The 17,039-nt window shown below is 38.6% G+C and overlaps 1 protein-coding gene across 2 annotated transcripts in view; it reads left to right on the top strand.

Moving 5' to 3' along the window:
* Window positions 1–1,430: 1,430 nt before the first annotated feature.
* PPP2R5A (protein phosphatase 2 regulatory subunit B'alpha) overlaps window positions 1,431–17,039 on the top strand; it is a 98,766-nt gene continuing 83,157 nt past the window's right edge. The window contains exon 1 of one of the 2 annotated variants that reach the window (XM_082471847.1): window positions 1,431–2,365. In XM_082471847.1, the coding sequence (XP_082327973.1) occupies window positions 2,182–2,365 (184 nt within the window). In that variant the 5' untranslated portion in view covers window positions 1,431–2,181. The remainder of the gene's footprint in view (window positions 2,366–17,039) is intronic. The other variant, XM_082471848.1, reaches the window with a different exon arrangement.

The raw sequence follows: 17,039 nt of genomic DNA on the forward strand, positions 1-17,039 counted from the left end.
TCAACACAATCTGAAACTTGATTTGATGAGGAAGGTGTCAAAGACGCTGCTGAGTTTTGAACCTCCTTGACTAGGAGGCTTGTGTACGATTTCATCACTCAGTGAATTTAAGGAAGGAAATATTTTAAAGTAGTGTTTGGTTTTAGATCTGGAATCCAACTTCCTACCCAAAGTTGGCATCTTCGGTACATATGCATCAGATAGTTTTGCTTAAATATATGGCAACTATTTTAATTTTGTCGAAAGGAAAAGGTCTGGGGCTCGTGGGAGAGAAATGGAGATTGGGGTCCGCCAAGCCGCAGAGAAGACAGACTGTTCAGCTCACTTATTTTTATTAAGCATCATTATACAGAAAGTGCCACACAAAAAAACTAAGATGACCAGCAGTCCTGTCCTTAAAAAGTTTAAAATCTGGATGGAATCTACAGGAGATCCCAGTAAGAGTAAATGGCAAGCCCTCAAATCCACAAACCACAGATCAGCCAATTTGTACTCTTCCTGCTGGAGCAGCTGAAGGCCTCCGGCTGAAGAAGAGTGAAAATTAGGATACTAAATTGGGAATGAGAAATCTTTTCCTGCAGGGTGTGGATTTGGGAAACTCTTTTCAGTAGTGGACGCCAGACTGCCCAAACTCGCACTAGAACAGCTCTCAAGAACTCCAGCGCTAGAGCCACCAGAGCTATAAATTTATCCCGTAACTTCCAAGTGCGCGGCTTAGGGCAGGCGAGGCTCCAAGGCCCGCCCACAGAGGCCAGCACCTCGCTCTGATTGGACAAGTTCATTTCCTCTCCTTCCTCCGCGGGACTACTTCAGCCACCAATCACACTGCTTGTTCCACCCCTACCAGGCCTTTGCTCCACCCCTTTTCAGTGACGTAACACCTGACGCTCTTTCGCGCCCCAGCCCTCAAGCTCTCCACCAGTCGCTTCAGTTCCTCATTGGCCAGTAGAGAGGGGAGGGAAGAATGGGCGCATTCTATTTTGTTCTCTAAACTCCCTCCTCTAGTTTCCCGGTCTTCTCATAGGCTGTCAGGAGCGCAGTTATAGCCTGGAGCTGTCGCGCAGGCGTGCAAAGCTGCTCGCTGGTGGAGGGGCACCTCCCCTCATTCCTTAGAGAATTAGTTACACTGTTGTGACGTGAGAGTGGCACTCCGCTTGTCATCCTCACTAACGATTGGCTGTGGCCGAAGTCCGTCATACAACCACGCCCCATTCCTCTGCCTAACCTCCCAGTTTGATAGCCCTTGCAGAAGGCCAAGCTTCACCCCGTTGCTGCCGCTTAGCCGTGCGATTGGCTGAGGGAGCTGGCATGCTTTCCCACCCCCTACTCCTTCCCGGGCCTCCGAGAGGCTGGCGGGACCCCGCGGAAGTTGTCAGTCAATCTCCTCCCTCCCCATCCCCCGCGCGGTCCCGCCCCCTGGCCGCGCGCCCTAGCGCGCGCGCGCACACGCACTCACACTCCCCCCGCCTTGCCTCTACCCAGCACCTTCTCAAGTTGTAGCGGTCGCCCGCCAGGGGTTCTCTGTGGGCTGCGGAAGGGCGCGTGGGGGAGGGGGTTCGGACTGCTCGGCGCTTCGAGGAGCGAGTGTGTGTGCGCGCCCAGGGCCGGGGCGGCGGTTCACCGCCCCGGGAGATGAGGGGTCGGCGCTGACAGGGAAGAGCGGACACCGCGGCGGTGGCGACAGCGGCTCGGAGGGGACCCGCGATGGCAGCGCCTCGGGAGGAGGCTCCAGGCAGGGCGGGCTGCGCTAGCTGCGGCCACTGAGGTGCTGGCGGGCCGGCCGGCTGGCGACCCGGGCTGCAGGGACGAGAGGCGCGTTCGACGTCCGCACCCCAGCGTCCTCGCCTCAGTTGTCTAAACTTCGGGCTCCCGTCCACCCGCCCTCCGAACTCGGAGTCAACAACTTCTTCACCCCCCCGTCTACCCCCGCCCTCGCCTCCGTCGCCCCGGGAGCTCGCCGCGCGTCGGGGACCAGGAACCTACGGCACTGAGATGTGGCCGTGAGGCGTCGGTGGGCGGCGAGGAGAAGCTCGGCGGCGCCCGGGAGCGGGAGGGCAGTGCGGCCGGGGGAACGGGGCGGAGGGGCGCGAGCTCTCGGCGCCTCTCCCCCGCCTTCTCCTCCTGCCGCTGCCCGTTCCGTGCAAGCAGCAGCCGGAGCTGCCAAGCGCCAGGGCCGTGGTGATGTCGTCGTCGTCGCCGCCGCCGGCGGGGGCTGCCAGCGCCGCCATCTCGGCCTCGGAGAAAGTGGACGGCTTCACCCGGAAATCGGTGCGCAAGGCGCAGAGGCAGAAGCGCTCGCAGGGCTCGTCGCAGTTCCGCAGCCAGGGCAACCAGCCGGAGCTGCACCCCTTGCCCCAGCTCAAAGGTAACCTCCGAGGGCGCAGCCCGGGGAGGAACGCGGAGGCTCCCCTCCACGCCGCCAGTCATTTCTTCATTTCTTTCTGGGGGTTCCTTCTGCCCAGCTGGGGCTCGGAGTGTGTGAGTCGCGTTCCCTATGCTTCCTTGGCGTCCTCCCACTCCCCTTTGATTCAAACAGGTTTGCTTCTTTTCTCACTTCTGGGTTCACCTCAACTCTTCCGGTCTTGGAGGCGGTCAGCACCCCTCCCCACCTGCGCGCTCGCTTACCTGCCCTTGCTACTGGAACTCTCCTCTTGCGGCCCGAGGGGTAGAGTTCTTCACTCTTCTTCCCCGAGCCTTGCCCTTCCCCGTCTTGCTTTAACAACCTGTCTTACGTTCCGACCTTCCCTTTCTGAGACCTGCCTCTTTTCGGCCACTCTTAGCCAATCCTTTACTTTTCCAATTATAAAGCGCCTGTACGCACTCTCTTCCTAACTTTCCTTCCCATTGATGGTTCCTAAGAGTCTTACAGACCAGGAATCCTAGTGCAAACACCGGTTAAGAGTTACCTGGCCTTTAGTTTTATTTATAAAGAAAAAGCCTAAAAAATCTGACTAGTGTAGTGTCTTACTTACTGGGTCATTAGATTTAAATGTTACCTTTAGCCCAAAGAATAGAAAGACTTAAAATACTTTATCGTCTTAGAAGATACACACGGTAAACTTGGAGAGGTGTTAAGGAGTAGATAGTGTCGCTTTGCAATGGAATGGAAACTTAGTTCGCCAAGCAGTGATTCCAGGGACTTTGTAGGTTTGTACAGTAATTCAGATTGGTATCCGTGTCAGTGCCTTGCAGGAGAACTTGGCACTCCTTTTGGCTCACTCCTTTTTCCCACTAGGTTTAGAGGATTAAAAAAAGAAAGAAAGAAATTGGTTCCTGGTGTTCTAGTTTATTCTTTGTGGATTACTACCTTTTAATTTTATAATTTTAATGTCTTTGCTTTTTATGAGATAGGCATCATCATGGAACAAGATGATAATGGTCCTAAACATTCGAAATTTTTTTTCGACGAAAGAAACCTGATAGAAATTTAGATCATCTGTTTTGCAAGGCCAGGAAATGAAAAGTTCATACTGAAATAGATAAATGTTCAGCAGGTTTTTCTATCAGTTTGAAAAAGCTCCAGCATCCCCTTTAAGGCCAGTCTGGTTCTGATTTGTCTTTGGGCCTATGAATCCAGCCTTAGTTTGGCTAAGAGTCTAAAGAAAACCCCAGATCAAATCACAGTTGACCTGCAATAGCTCTGGAACCCCATTCAGATCCTACACTGCCCTGCCTCTTGGGGTGCTTCTAAATTAAAGACATCCCACAGCCAGAATCAAACTGACTTTTGAAAGAAGGTTTTATTTAAGATGTGTAGCCTGTGGTATTGCATTTATCATTTGCTATTTAGTATACAAAAATTGTGAAAATTTACATAGCATAGTCAACGGTAGACCACAATGATAGTCATTGCCAAGACTAATTCTTGAGTGATGTCATAGCTATAAAAGAATATCATCTTACCTATTAGGACATTGAACTACTATTCATGAATTTAAAATTTTAAACTTAACTAAAACATTATAGATATTTTTACCTTTTTATTTTTTTTCATTAAATTGGCAAATTATTTTTGCAGTTTGAAGGTTTGGTGCTAGTGTTTCATGTTTCTTTAATTTGCTTTTTAGTAAGATGTTCCTTATATATTTTTTTAATATAATATTTACTTATATTTAATAAAAATAATTGAATATTAAACATATGGTTGCTTCAAGCCAGGAGATGCAACTTTAATATATTTTGTTTTTAAAAGCCTAGCAAAAATATGCAGTCAGTATTCATCCAGGTTTCATGGTGTATTGTTCAACAAGTTGAAGGTGCCATTGAATGTTTTATTTATAGTATTTTGCTCACTAGTAGAGAAAAAAATAAAATTGGAACTTTAGTTTTATTCTCTATGTTTTACATGAAAATATAGTATTCTTTATAAGGAAAGTTACGTATTCAGGATAAATTTATGTAAATTTAATTGAGGAATAAGATTCTTACTTAGATTACCCACTAGGAAAAACTACCTTTACTCCAGATGCCAAAATGCTTGAAATGTGGTTTTTTAAAAATTCAGTTGCTTCACTTGGTACTTTGGCAGTGTCTTTGATACCACAACGTTGAGTGCTTTTTCTGTCAGTAGTAGTTTTTTCCATTTGTGGCCGTAACAAAAACCAGTGGAAAGCCCTGTAATACATGTATGAAAGAGAATTTTTCTTCCTGCTCTGAAATATAATCTTGCTGTGGAGTGATTCAATGTCTGTGGCCATCCAAAATCTTTTAAGTGTTTATGCCAACCTGCTTATGTTACACTTTGTCCACATGAATCTAAACTGGAAAGGTGCCGGCTATTTTCCTTAAAGCATGCTATGGGTAAAGATTAACAAAATAATCCCTTTTTTTAATCTATAAGAAGTTTATTCGTGTGAAATAATTTAGTAAGTGGGTTGCAGGATTTTAATGGTGAAAATGTTCAGAGCAAATTCTGTTTTATTACGGAAAGTATTTAAAAAACAAGCCTTGTTAAAAGGATGTTTTAAAAATGAGAAACTTATGTGGGTCATCAAACTTAACTGCCTTATATTTTATAGCTTAAAAAAACTTTTTTTCCAAAATACTTGAAATTTCTTATGTTTATTCTGTAAGTTCCTCTGAGAACTAGGTATTAGAAAATAAAGGTAGGAACATTCTGTCAATAATTTTTTTCTGTATTTAAATTTACATTAGTATAATACTTAATTTTTCTACCTTAAACTTTTCCTCTGGTAACCAACAGTTAGGAGACTTTTAACTTTAAAAAAAAAAATCAGTTAATTGGAAGCTTGTCAGTCTGTTTAACCTTTTTTGTGTAAGTCTCTAGAAGGATTGGTTTGGTAAAATAGTAGATGCCATACAGTTATATAACATTTAGAATTTACAAATTATTTTACACTTTTCTTTGGATTTTTAAATTATAAAAACAGTATTGCTCATAATAAGTGAAATAGTCTAAAGTTGTATAACATCTAATCCCCGATATCCCTTGCTTTTTCACACCTAAGGTAATATTGTGACAATCCATAGCTCAATGTATTTTTACAAAAATTATATTTCATTGTGTTATCCCACCAACTCTGTGCAAGACCAATATTATTCCCAGATGAGAAAGCTGAGGCTTAAACAGCTTAGTTTCAGGCCTGTGATTACTTATCTGGATGGTGTTGCACCTGACACTGGTACCCAGGTTAAATGATTTCAGTATTTTTGCTGTTATCCTGCTTTATGAAATTTGAGTGGTATGATAGAGTTGGGTCATTGGGGTCAGCCCTGGGTCAAAGGTAAAATTTTAATCTTTCTGAGTTGCTTTCCTTATCTGTAAAATGGGGATAATACCTTCTATCTCCCCAGGATTTGGGGGATTAAGTGAAATAATGTAATTAGTGCCTAAAAATAGGCAAAGAATGTTAGTTCCCATTCTCTTTGATATTTGAAAATCCAGATCAAAGGTATTTTCTAAATGAAGGATTCACATAAATAGTAAACTTTGCTAGTGTACTTAATGTATAATTTGTTTATAATCAGTTTTCACATATGATTTATGTGAAATGAGGTGAAGCTGTAACATCAGCATAAGTGTGGATGTGGAAATAGGGTAGAGTGACTATTTAAAATATTGAAAGTTGTAGTTAGAAGTTTTTTATCAAGCAGAGAAATTGAATTAACCAGTAGAATTGTATAGATGTGCATTTCTTATGGGAGACAGCCAGTAAATGGCAAAGAACAGAATGAAACTGGCTTTGAGATCGAAGTCCCCTTCAGATGAGGTAAAGAACTTACCAAGGTTCCTCAGTTTCTTTGTTGGTGTATTCTTAGAAGCTGGGTCCCACTGGAGGTATTTAGTCCAGTAACAGTGGTGCTCATTTGAAGTGCTTTGCTTACCTATAGGGAAAAAAATTTTTTTGTTTTTCTTGATGTATGTGGTCTTTTAGGGTATCTGGAACAAGAACAATGACACGATTTGAAATTTCATAACTAAACTTTTCTGTGCTGGTGAGGGACACTACTGACTCAACTTTTAAGGTTTATAGATTTCTTTCAAAATTAATTTCATTCCGTCTAAACCCAAAACCCGTTTTAGTAATTGGGGTGGCAATAAAGGAGAGTTGAAATTCATCTGAATATGTTAAAAATGTTTGTTTACAAAGGGATATAACATTTTACCTATTTTAGGACTGTCTTCTGGAAGTAATATTATATTTCTTCTGGTAAACTTATTTTTAAATTTTTAAAAACTTTTTAAGGATATACTTCTAGAGAAATTAATATAGTGTCTGTTGCTGGCCTTCACATGAAGGAAAAACTTCCATTTAAGTCTAATTTAACATCTTCAGAATTCCTATTTAGGGTCAAATTTCTTTTTCCCCCAATGTTATTACCTCCTCTGATTCTTAATTGAATTTTGAATCCTTTTATGAAGTGCCTGTAAAGTGAGAATCCAGTAAAATGTATTTAAGTAAAATAGTGTGATCACTGGGATAGAGTGCCATCCTGTAAATAGTACACTTAAACTGTCTTCCTGTATCATTGATGAGTCACAGTTGCTTTGGGCTAGTTGTTTAACCCCTTTGACCTTCAGTTTAATCATTTTTACTTGTAAGAATAATATTTTCCCTTGATAAAATCACGAAAATGAATTAGTCTTTGATGAGGTATTGCCTCTCTTTGGATGACAAAGACAGGTTTATCAACAAAAATCATACATTTGGGAAATAATAGATTTTTGTGTGTTTTTAAAATTTTAACTTTTTAAATTGTAAAAAGCTGGGGATATAAACCAGCTTATTTTTATTTTATGTGTTTAGCAGTGTTCTCAACCCTGGCTGTGCACTTAGAGAGTTTTAAAAGACATCAGTGCCTGGGTCCTACCCTCAAGTGATTCTAAATAAATTGGTCTAAGGTAGGATGCAGGCATTTGTATTTTTGAAAGCTCCCTGGATGATTCTGATATGCAGCCAGGGTTGAGAATCACTGGTTTGGCATTATCTGTCTATTGATTTAATTCATTAATTGAGACTTTGTCCTTTTCTCTGGATACTCGCGGCTCATTACCCAGCCTGTTAACATTTCCTGCCCTCACTTCACCTCGTGCTATTTACTTTTCACTCTCTTAACTTTGCTGCCCCCTATGGCTAATCAGCTACTTTCCTGAAGGGGGATAGTGCTCTTGGATTCTGGAATTTTAGGTGTGACAAGTTGATTCTATCAGATTTTGCTGTAGTTATCGTAATTAAAACTCAGCTATTATCCTTTGATACAAGATGGTCAAGTTTTTTTGTTTTTTGTTTTTCTCTGTGATTTTCGGAGCTGTGGCTGAGCTGTCAAGTAAAAGTGAGAACATATGATAGCAGTTTGCCTAGGTTTAATCCCATCATTCAGGGTAGCATGATAATCCCAACCAATTTGGAATGTAAAGCTGATATTTGCTATATGTTCACAGCATTGTTCTGCCTCTTGAAGATTTAGAACTAATATTACTAGTGTATATGTTGACTCTTAGGTGTTGAACAGATGAGATATGTTGATCATAACTGTTTTTGGTCATGCCTTATATTTATTTAGCATCAAGTAATGTTTTTCTTGTGGTTGCTTTGGCAGCACATATACTGAAACTGAAACTATTGAAGATTAACATGATTCCTGCACAAGGATGACACACAGATTTGTGAAGTATTCCAGATTTTTGCAGAATAGACAGGGCATTTTAGAAAGAAAAACAAGAAAAAGAAATGTTTTTTGTCAGAGTGTTTTTACGTCTATCATCTTAATCTTGACCACAGTTTTTTACTGAAGGTAGGGCAACAAGGACCTGGGGCTGCTTATATTCCATAACTCTCTTTTGTCTTTGGCCTTTCTGCTAACCAGTTTGAATGATACCTGTATTTGGATTTGTTGTGCTGAATCAGTGTCAGTTATGTAGTGATGTTCTCCCTCCAGAATGAGATGGTAAAATTTTTGTGAAAGCAGAAGTCATCTGTGTTTTCATATCCTATTATAGTACCAAATACAGTGTTCTGTGCATAACAAGTGTGGTCATATAGACGGAGTCACTGTTTTGATTAAGAAATTACCTGTTGGCCCTCCCTCTACACACATCCCCCGTTGTTGATTATGCTTCCTTCAGTGGTGTTCTGTGCTATCTACCAGCAGATTGGTTCTCTTCTGTTTTGTGTTTTGTTTTAATATATTTGTGCCTAAATCTGATTCAAAGTTATGAATTTTGGGTTTTTAATACTATGATAATAAATAGTAAATGTAGGTTTGAAACAAAGGATTGTTTGCTGCTGTATTTGTGCTTTGCCAGTGACTGGTTTAAGTGACGTGTAACATTATTGATAGATTTATTTCTAGGAAAGGTATTGTGTAAGATCTGCGTGGAAAAGTAATACTGGGTTGACTTCCAGATGTGGACAACTGTATATAAATATTGGGTAAACTGAAATAACTAGTTTCCAGTAATTTCTAAATTTGAGATTCAATCTTTATTTATAAGGATGTCCTTGAAGGAGATGAAAGGAACAGATTTTAAATACATAATTACTTTCAGTGCATTATTATGTAATAGGGAACCTAAATGCTTTACTGAAAGAGTTTTACATGACAGGCTAGGTTTATGTGAAATAAGCTCTGCTTGTCTGGGCAGGATATTCACTAATGAGCAGTTTCAAACCACTTTTTATATATATCTTTTTGAACTTTTCCTTGAAAGAATTTGTTTATGTGGGTTTTTCGTGTAATGGTGAATTTTAGAAATCCTGCAATTTTGATCAGATTTCTTAAAGAAATCTATTAGGATTTTTTTTTGTAGTTTGCCAAATATGATAGGTTCACATTATAAAATTCAGAGAACCTATTTCTAACTTGGATACTGAAGGCAAGGGATTTCTTGGGAACTCACTCCTCCTACTGGAACGGCGATGCTAATTGCATTTACTGTAACCTTATTGTGATGTTGTATCTAGTTGAGCCTTCCAGTGCTGAATGGGACCTCAGAAGTCATTCTGGTTTAGCTTTCATTGGGAATGAGTTTCACTCTTGTTCTAAATAAATAGCTATCTTGTCATTTCATCAGAAAAGCTTTCTTTAAGGCAGGGAGAAGAAGTACAGGGTTTTTAAGCTCTTAGATACTCTCTCAGATTTTGCTTAGTTAGTGAGGAAACTGCATAAACGATAGTTAAAAAGATGTTAGGTGTATGAAACTAGAATTTTTTAATGACTGGGCTTAACTTGTAGTACAGGATAATAAAATATTAAATGTAGCTTCAAAAATGATACATTTTCTCTTTTTAATTGGATTTGCCTTTGATTCACACTCATTGATAACGGATATTCTAGAATTATAGCTGTTACCAGAAGATGATGATTATTTGAACTCATAGTTAATCCTGTGCCTCTAAATTGATAAAGTCAAAAAGATGAGACAGTTTTTGTCATAAGCTCTGAATTTTGATTTAGCAAAACTGGGTGTTTTTTTAAAACATAATTTTCCAAACAGACTTTTATAAAGATAAACATCTGTTGAAGTCATAAGTAAAATAAAATATAATTTCTATAGGAATATATATTTGCTTTTTTTTTAACTTGTACTACCGTTCTTCTTATAATTAGCCAGAGGAAAAAGATTTTGTTTGCTTGCTGTGAAACTAGATACATACTTTGCTTTCAAAATCTAGTACAGAAATATTTTCCTCTTTGATGTTCATAGTGCTTAAATTTTAGGTGAACCATTGTAGAGATTAAAACTTTACTCAGTGAAGTGAATAAAAGGATGAATGCTTTTTCTTTCGAAATTAAATGTCTTTAGGGGCTTAGAGTCTGGTGGGGTAAATATAGACATGTAAGCCGGTGGTTTCAATTAGAGACAAGTGCTGTGATAAGAGTAAGCAGTGAAAGCCTAGGGGAGTGTGTGAGGGACCCAACTCAGTTTTGGTATGTGAGGAGAGAGATCAGGGAAAGCTTCCTGGAGAAGGTGACAGGTAAGCTGAGACCTGAAAGGCCAGAGGTGTTAGACCAAGACACATGGGTTCTAAGAGGTCCACCTAAAGGACAGTATGGGCAACCCCAGAGGTAGGTGAGCATAGCATATGTTGGGAACTGCCAGCAATATATGTGGCCGTGATAAAGAATATAATAATAGGGAACTGGCTAGAGAAGAGACTGGAGCAACAATTAGTGTCTAGGTAACAGCCTTGATGCCATGTCCTGCACTTATTCCTGACAGTTGTGTGAAGAGTGTATTGGGAGATGAGAGTGAAGAATACTCGTTAATGCTGGCACAGTAATCCAGGCAAGAGATGATGGTGGCCTTATCTAAGTGGGGATAGGTGGTATCACAGGGGGACTTGGTGAGAGGGAAAAATCAATGATGTTACAGTTCTAACTTGTGCAACTAGATGTATGGTAGCAATTTACTGAAAGGGAAAAAGAGTGGAAGATCTGATGTGGGAGAAGATAATGGTTCTACATGTGGGACGGGTTGAAGTGCCTGTGGAAATGAAGTGAAGAGTCTAGTAGGAAATTAGATATTTGGGTCTGGAGCTAAGTAGAAAAATCTGTGCTAAAAATAAAAATTTAGGAGCTTTAGATTAAAGGTGGCATTTGAAGAGATGCAACTGCTTACTGAAAATGTATATAGAATGAGAAGAGGGCAAGGAATACCATCATTTAGATGATGATCAAAGAAGAAGGAGCAACAGCTTGAGTGGAAGACAGGACAGAGTAGAGACAAGGCAGTCAAGGGAAGAAAATATGTTTTTAATTGGGAGTGGGGTGGGGCTAGTAACAGTGAGAAGAGCTGCTAACAAGTCAAATAAGAATGGAAATGTTTCCATGGGTTTGGAGGTCTTCAGGCAACATTTGTGACTCTAGAGGGGTTTCAGAGGATTGATAGACTTGAAACCAGACTTCTCTAAGGAGAAGTGAGGAGTGAACGGAAATTGGGAAAGCCAAGTCAGTAAGTATGGACATCTCTTTCAGGAAGCTTGACAATTAAAAAAAAAAAAAATGTATCACTAGCTGCTGGGTGGAGAATGGATTGTAGCAGAACAAGATTTTTAGAAGGAGGATCAGTTAGGTTGTTTTAATAGGCTAGATGAGGCATGATATGGCTGGGGCTAGGGTGGTAGCAGTAAAGATGGAGAGAAAGAGATGTATTCACAATATAACTAAGCTAGGACTTGTTGATGAATTGTTTGGGGGAGATGGACAGGCAAAGGTAGGAGCCAAAGATGTTTCCCAGGTGTTTTAGCTCGGACAGCTGAGTTGCATAGGTCTACCACCACTGAGAAGGAATACATTAGAAAAAGAACCAGATAAAGAGGGAAAATCCAGAGTTATATTTTAGAGATTTTTAAGTTTGAGATGTCTTTTGGAAACCTAGGTATAAACAGCAAATAGACTTTTGGATGTGTGAATCACAGAGTGCCCATTGGTAATTTCTATGATTTCTACACATTCATTAAAAGATTTTCAACGTTGTTTATTAGAAAATGTTCAGAGTTTGGGATGCTGGCCACTTGGTCTTTTGGGCAAAATGGGATTATATATTCCCCATTCAGTGGAATGTCTGTGTATAAGACATTGCGCAATGGCAAGATGTTCTTGGTATATGTGTGAGGTAGATTACAAAATTTGTTGGGACAGGTTCATGAGTAGGGTTAGTTACTTAATTGGCTGTTTTCTGCCTTTATAAGTTAAGTGCTCCAGGACCTGAGATCCATTATCTTCCTTCCCAGAATTAAGGCAGTCAGTACTTGGTTTAATATTTATTGAATGAAATAATGAAGCAAATGCTATTAAATTGATTTAAAGAAAAACACCGTTTTGTATCATGCAGTAATTCACAATTTTATAATGATTTATAATTGAGTAATAGTTTACATACAAATTTAGTTAAATACAAATTTAGCATTTTGTTGATGAAGAAACCAAAACAGGTAGGTTATATTCTTGCGCAAGTCATTTATAGCTTCATCTTCTCAATTGATTCGTCCTCTGCAATATGAAACCAAGATATGTATTGTCTGCACTAAAGCAAAATTAGTGTGTTATTTTCTAACAGCACAAAGGAGAAATATTTGTAGTTGAGAGCCTTACAAGAGAGATAGTGATTTCTTTTAGGTCGTGGGCAGGTAAGCCAGTACTGAAAGTAGGTTTTTCTAAGACCCTGTAAAGCAGGGGATCTTTATTTTTTAAATTCTTCTGGTATAAAAATGCTTCATTGATCTTTGCAGGTCTCCCTTTTAGCACGATTCTTCCCTTTTTAAAGTAATGTAAAGTTTTTCTGAAGAAGAAATTGGAGAACAGTTGTTTTATGAATGAGTACTGAGAAACAAGATGAAATGAACTTTTAATCACTCAGCACATTTGTGTCAGAGCTAGATTTATAATTTGGAGTCCCTACTCACTTAAAGTTATAATGATATGTAATTAGCAGCTTTGAGGAATTATGGAATTATTATGGAATATCAAGACTGATTAGATTCTACTTATTTTTGCTTCTCTGTTCTCCTATACACAAGCTATGTACACACAGTTTTTGAAAACTTTTTTTTTTTAAACTATGATCACATTAACATAGCACTGTCTTTCTGATCATTATTTCCCAATTCAAGGGAGGAAAATAAATTGGGGCAAGATAACTGAGACTTGGATATAAAAGTCAATTGGGCCAATTCATCTATCACTTTACTGATTTTGTTCTCCTGAAAACTGAGAAAAACTGAAATTAGACAATGTGTCATCTCTCTAAGTAGTTTTCTACATACATTTGTGACTAAATTTGAATCCAAAGTGGAAATAAAGTAGCAAATGTAACAATGAAATGCTTTTAAGGTGCATTTAATTTTCACAGTCATATTTCCTTCATAGGAAATTTCTATCATTCATGTAGGAGAGGTAAAAATAACCCAGGTTTTACTTAGCTACCAGATAACCAGGCACTGATTTTGGTATTTCATATATTTTGATAATTCTGTTTTTAATTTGAACCACCTGTATAAGCTTACACATAATCATATTTGGATATTTTGAGAACTTTTTTTAAAAAAAAGATCTAGAAAAGTAGTTTCTCCTGTGGAATAGGAATGACTATTTTAGGATACAGTACTTGCTGTGAGTCATGAGTGAGTCTCAGTTTTCATGGTTTTCTAAAATAAAGTCATTTAAAGACTATGCAGTGAGAAATGTCATATTCTTAACTACCCTATTTCTTGTATAATGGCTTTATTATTTTTGTAAAAACTTACAGACTCACTCTTAAAAACAAGTGAATAGAAAGTAAAAATCCCCAGGCAGAGGAAACTTCTAAAATTTTGAACATCTTCCTATATTTTCCCATTAGTGAGATCATATAATGTATGTTGTTCTATAACCCATTACTTTTACTTTAATAGAATACTATAAATAGCATGTTTCTGAAAGAAAAAAATTAAAATCTATTTAGAATTGTTTCTGATTAAACTTTTTATTTTTGGAAATACTGAATCAAATCATTTTAAACCTTGATTATGAAAATTCCTTATGTTAAAAGAAGAGGAAATAACTTCTAAGAGTACTGGTGTTTAATTTTAGGGAGATTATACATGGATCTCCTAGAAAATCTGATTAAAGGAATCCATCATCTTCTCAGAAAATATCATATACAATATTTTGTATATAATTTCAGGGTCCTTGGATTTGCAGCACCACCGCCATGCTGAAGCCCATCTCTGGTCAGATGGAGGAGGGAAGTGGGTGGGGTGTTTTGTGGCGCTTAGGCCCTGCTCTAGAGACTTGAACCACCTTGTTAAAGTAGGTAATCCTTTTCCTAACACAGTAGCAGGTGTTTCTTAGGAGTTGCAGGTAGAGTTAGCTGCAAGATGGAACCTCATCACAGCTATGGAAACCATCTATAAAGGTCTGTTTTAACACTTCTTGTTCCCCAAGGGTCCCAAATGAAACAAAGATGCTTCTAAAAACCTTTATTTAATGAATAGATTTTATATTCAAATTGAATTAAACAGATGACACAATATTCCATTTATTCTTCTAGGAGACTGTTTTTCAGTATTCTGCTTCTCAAGGTTCTACATTCCAAGAAATCTATACAACATGCCCCACTAGCTCATCTTCATTTCTTGTTCTTATCTTTAAAGTGGTTTTGATAACAAAAGGTAACATAATTTTTTGAAATAAAAATTGAACAGTACATTTTAACCCTTTTGTAGTGTAGTAGTTGTGAATGTATTTGCATTTGAATGGAAATTGAGCAAAGCATGTAAATATTTATGCTTTTTAAAGTTTTAGATAGTATTCTAGGGGTTTTCTTAAAATGGTATACATTTGTATATTAGAATGCATTATCAAACTGGTAGGGTTCATGTATTCAAATTCCTAAGATGTGATATCTACAATTTTTCCTACCATTTTCAATTTTAATGAAATCATAGACCCTTACTTAAGTCATATTTAGTTACAGTGCTGTAAATCATTTGTTAATAAACGTTTCCATTGTTACTTTATAAAAGCTTGATCCTCTAAAGTTTCAAATAAAAGCCGATTTTAGACTCTTAGTTATTAATGTTCTAGGGGTATTGCCAAAAAAAGCTGCATGTCCTATATTCTGTGCCAGTTTCTTAAATTAGAATCTTGGATTGCATCCTCAGCGTGTCACTGTAGTGGTATTGCTGGGTTGCTATGATACGGTGCTTGTTCTGTAATTTGTAGCACGAATCTTATATGAGAGCCTACTTTAGGTTCAAATATGTGAGCAACAGTAATTGGGAATATGTTATCTTTTTTCTTTAAGGAAAATTATACCTATAAAACTGTTATTTCTGTTACAAATTATGATACCTAGTACTTCAAACTATTCTTAGATGTAAAATAGAGGATTAACAATGAACAACTTGAAATAATTTGGTTATCCCTAGGAAGTTTAGTTTATCACATTGACTTTTTTTTTTTTAATTAATTTATTTATTTATGGCTGTGTTGGGTCTTCGTTTCTGTGCGAGGGCTTTCTCTAGTTGTGGCAAACGGGGGCCAGTCTTCATCATGGTGTGTGGGCCCCTCACTGTTGCGGCCTCTCTTGCCGCGGAGCACAGGCTCCAGACGCGCAGGCTCAGTTATTGTGGCTCACGGGCCCAGTTGCCCCACGGCACGTGGGATCCTCCCAGACCAGGGCTCGAACCCGTGTCCCCTGCATTGGCAGGCAGATTCTCAACCACTGCGCCACCAGGGAAGCCCTATCACATTGACTTTTATGAAAATGGACAAGAAGTGGAAGACTTTATGATAATGAATATTTTAAAATTTTAGTGTTCTTGATATTTGAGGTCTTGAGAGAAACAAATATAGACTAGATTTTCTGGTAAGATTCATTTGAGACAGTACCAGCAAAACTATATTACGAGGGAAAACTCCAAATTATCTTACTGTACTGAATTTAATATTTTTTTATTCAATGAACTGTTCTTAAAACCAATACTACATAGCCATGTTAATAAACTATTATTATCTCTTTTTAAAAAAATTTTATTGAAGTACAGTTGATTTACAATGTTGTGTTAATTTCCGCTGTACAGCAAAGTGATTCAGTTATACATATATATATTCTTTTTCATATTCTTTTCCATTATGGTTTTTTTTTAACATCTTTATTGCAGTATAATTCCTTTACACTGGTGTGTTAGTTTCTGCTTTATAACAAAGTGAATCAGTTATACATATACATATGTCCCCATATCTCTTCCCTCTTGCATCTCCCTCCCTCCCACCCTCCCTGTCCCACACCTCTAGGTGGTCACAAAGCACTGAGCTCATCTCCCTGTGCTAGGCAGCTGCTTCCCACTATTTGACGTTTGGCAGTGTATATATGGCCATGCCACTCTCTCACTTTGTCCCAGCTTACCCTTCCCCCTCCCCGTATCCTCAAGTCCATACTCTAGTAGGTCTGCATCTTTATTCCCATCTTGCCCCTAGGTTCTTCATGACCTTTTTTTTAAATTCCATATATATATCTTGGCATACGGTGTTTGTTTTTCTCTTTCTGACTTACTTCACTCTGTATGACAGTCTCTAGGTCCATCCACCTCACTACAAATAACTCAGTTTCATTCCTTTTTATGGCTGATTAATATTCCATTGTATATATGTGCCACATCTTCTTTATCCATTCATCTGTTGATGGACACTTCGGTTGCTTCAATATCCTGGCTATTGTAAATAGAGCTGCAATGAACATTTTGGTACATGACTCTTTTTGAATTATGGTTTTCTCAGGGTATATGCCCAATAGTGGGATTGCTGGGTCATATGGTAGTTCTATTTTTAGTTTTTTAAGGAACGTCCATACTGTTCTCCATAGTGGCTGTATCAATATACATTCTCACCAACAGTGCAAGAGGGTTCCCTTTTCTCCACACCCTCTCCAGCATTTATTATTTGTAGATTTTTTGATGATGGCCATTCTGACCGGTGTGAGATGATATCTCATTATAGTTTTGATTTGCATTTCCCTAATGATTAATGATGTTGAGCATTCTTTCATGTGTCTGTTGGCAATCTGTATATCTTCTTTAGAGAAATGTCTATTT

The sequence above is a fragment of the Balaenoptera physalus genome, assembly GCF_965194825.1.
Source record: "Balaenoptera physalus genome assembly, chromosome: 1".
In the NCBI taxonomy this organism is placed as follows: Eukaryota; Metazoa; Chordata; class Mammalia; order Artiodactyla; family Balaenopteridae; genus Balaenoptera; species Balaenoptera physalus.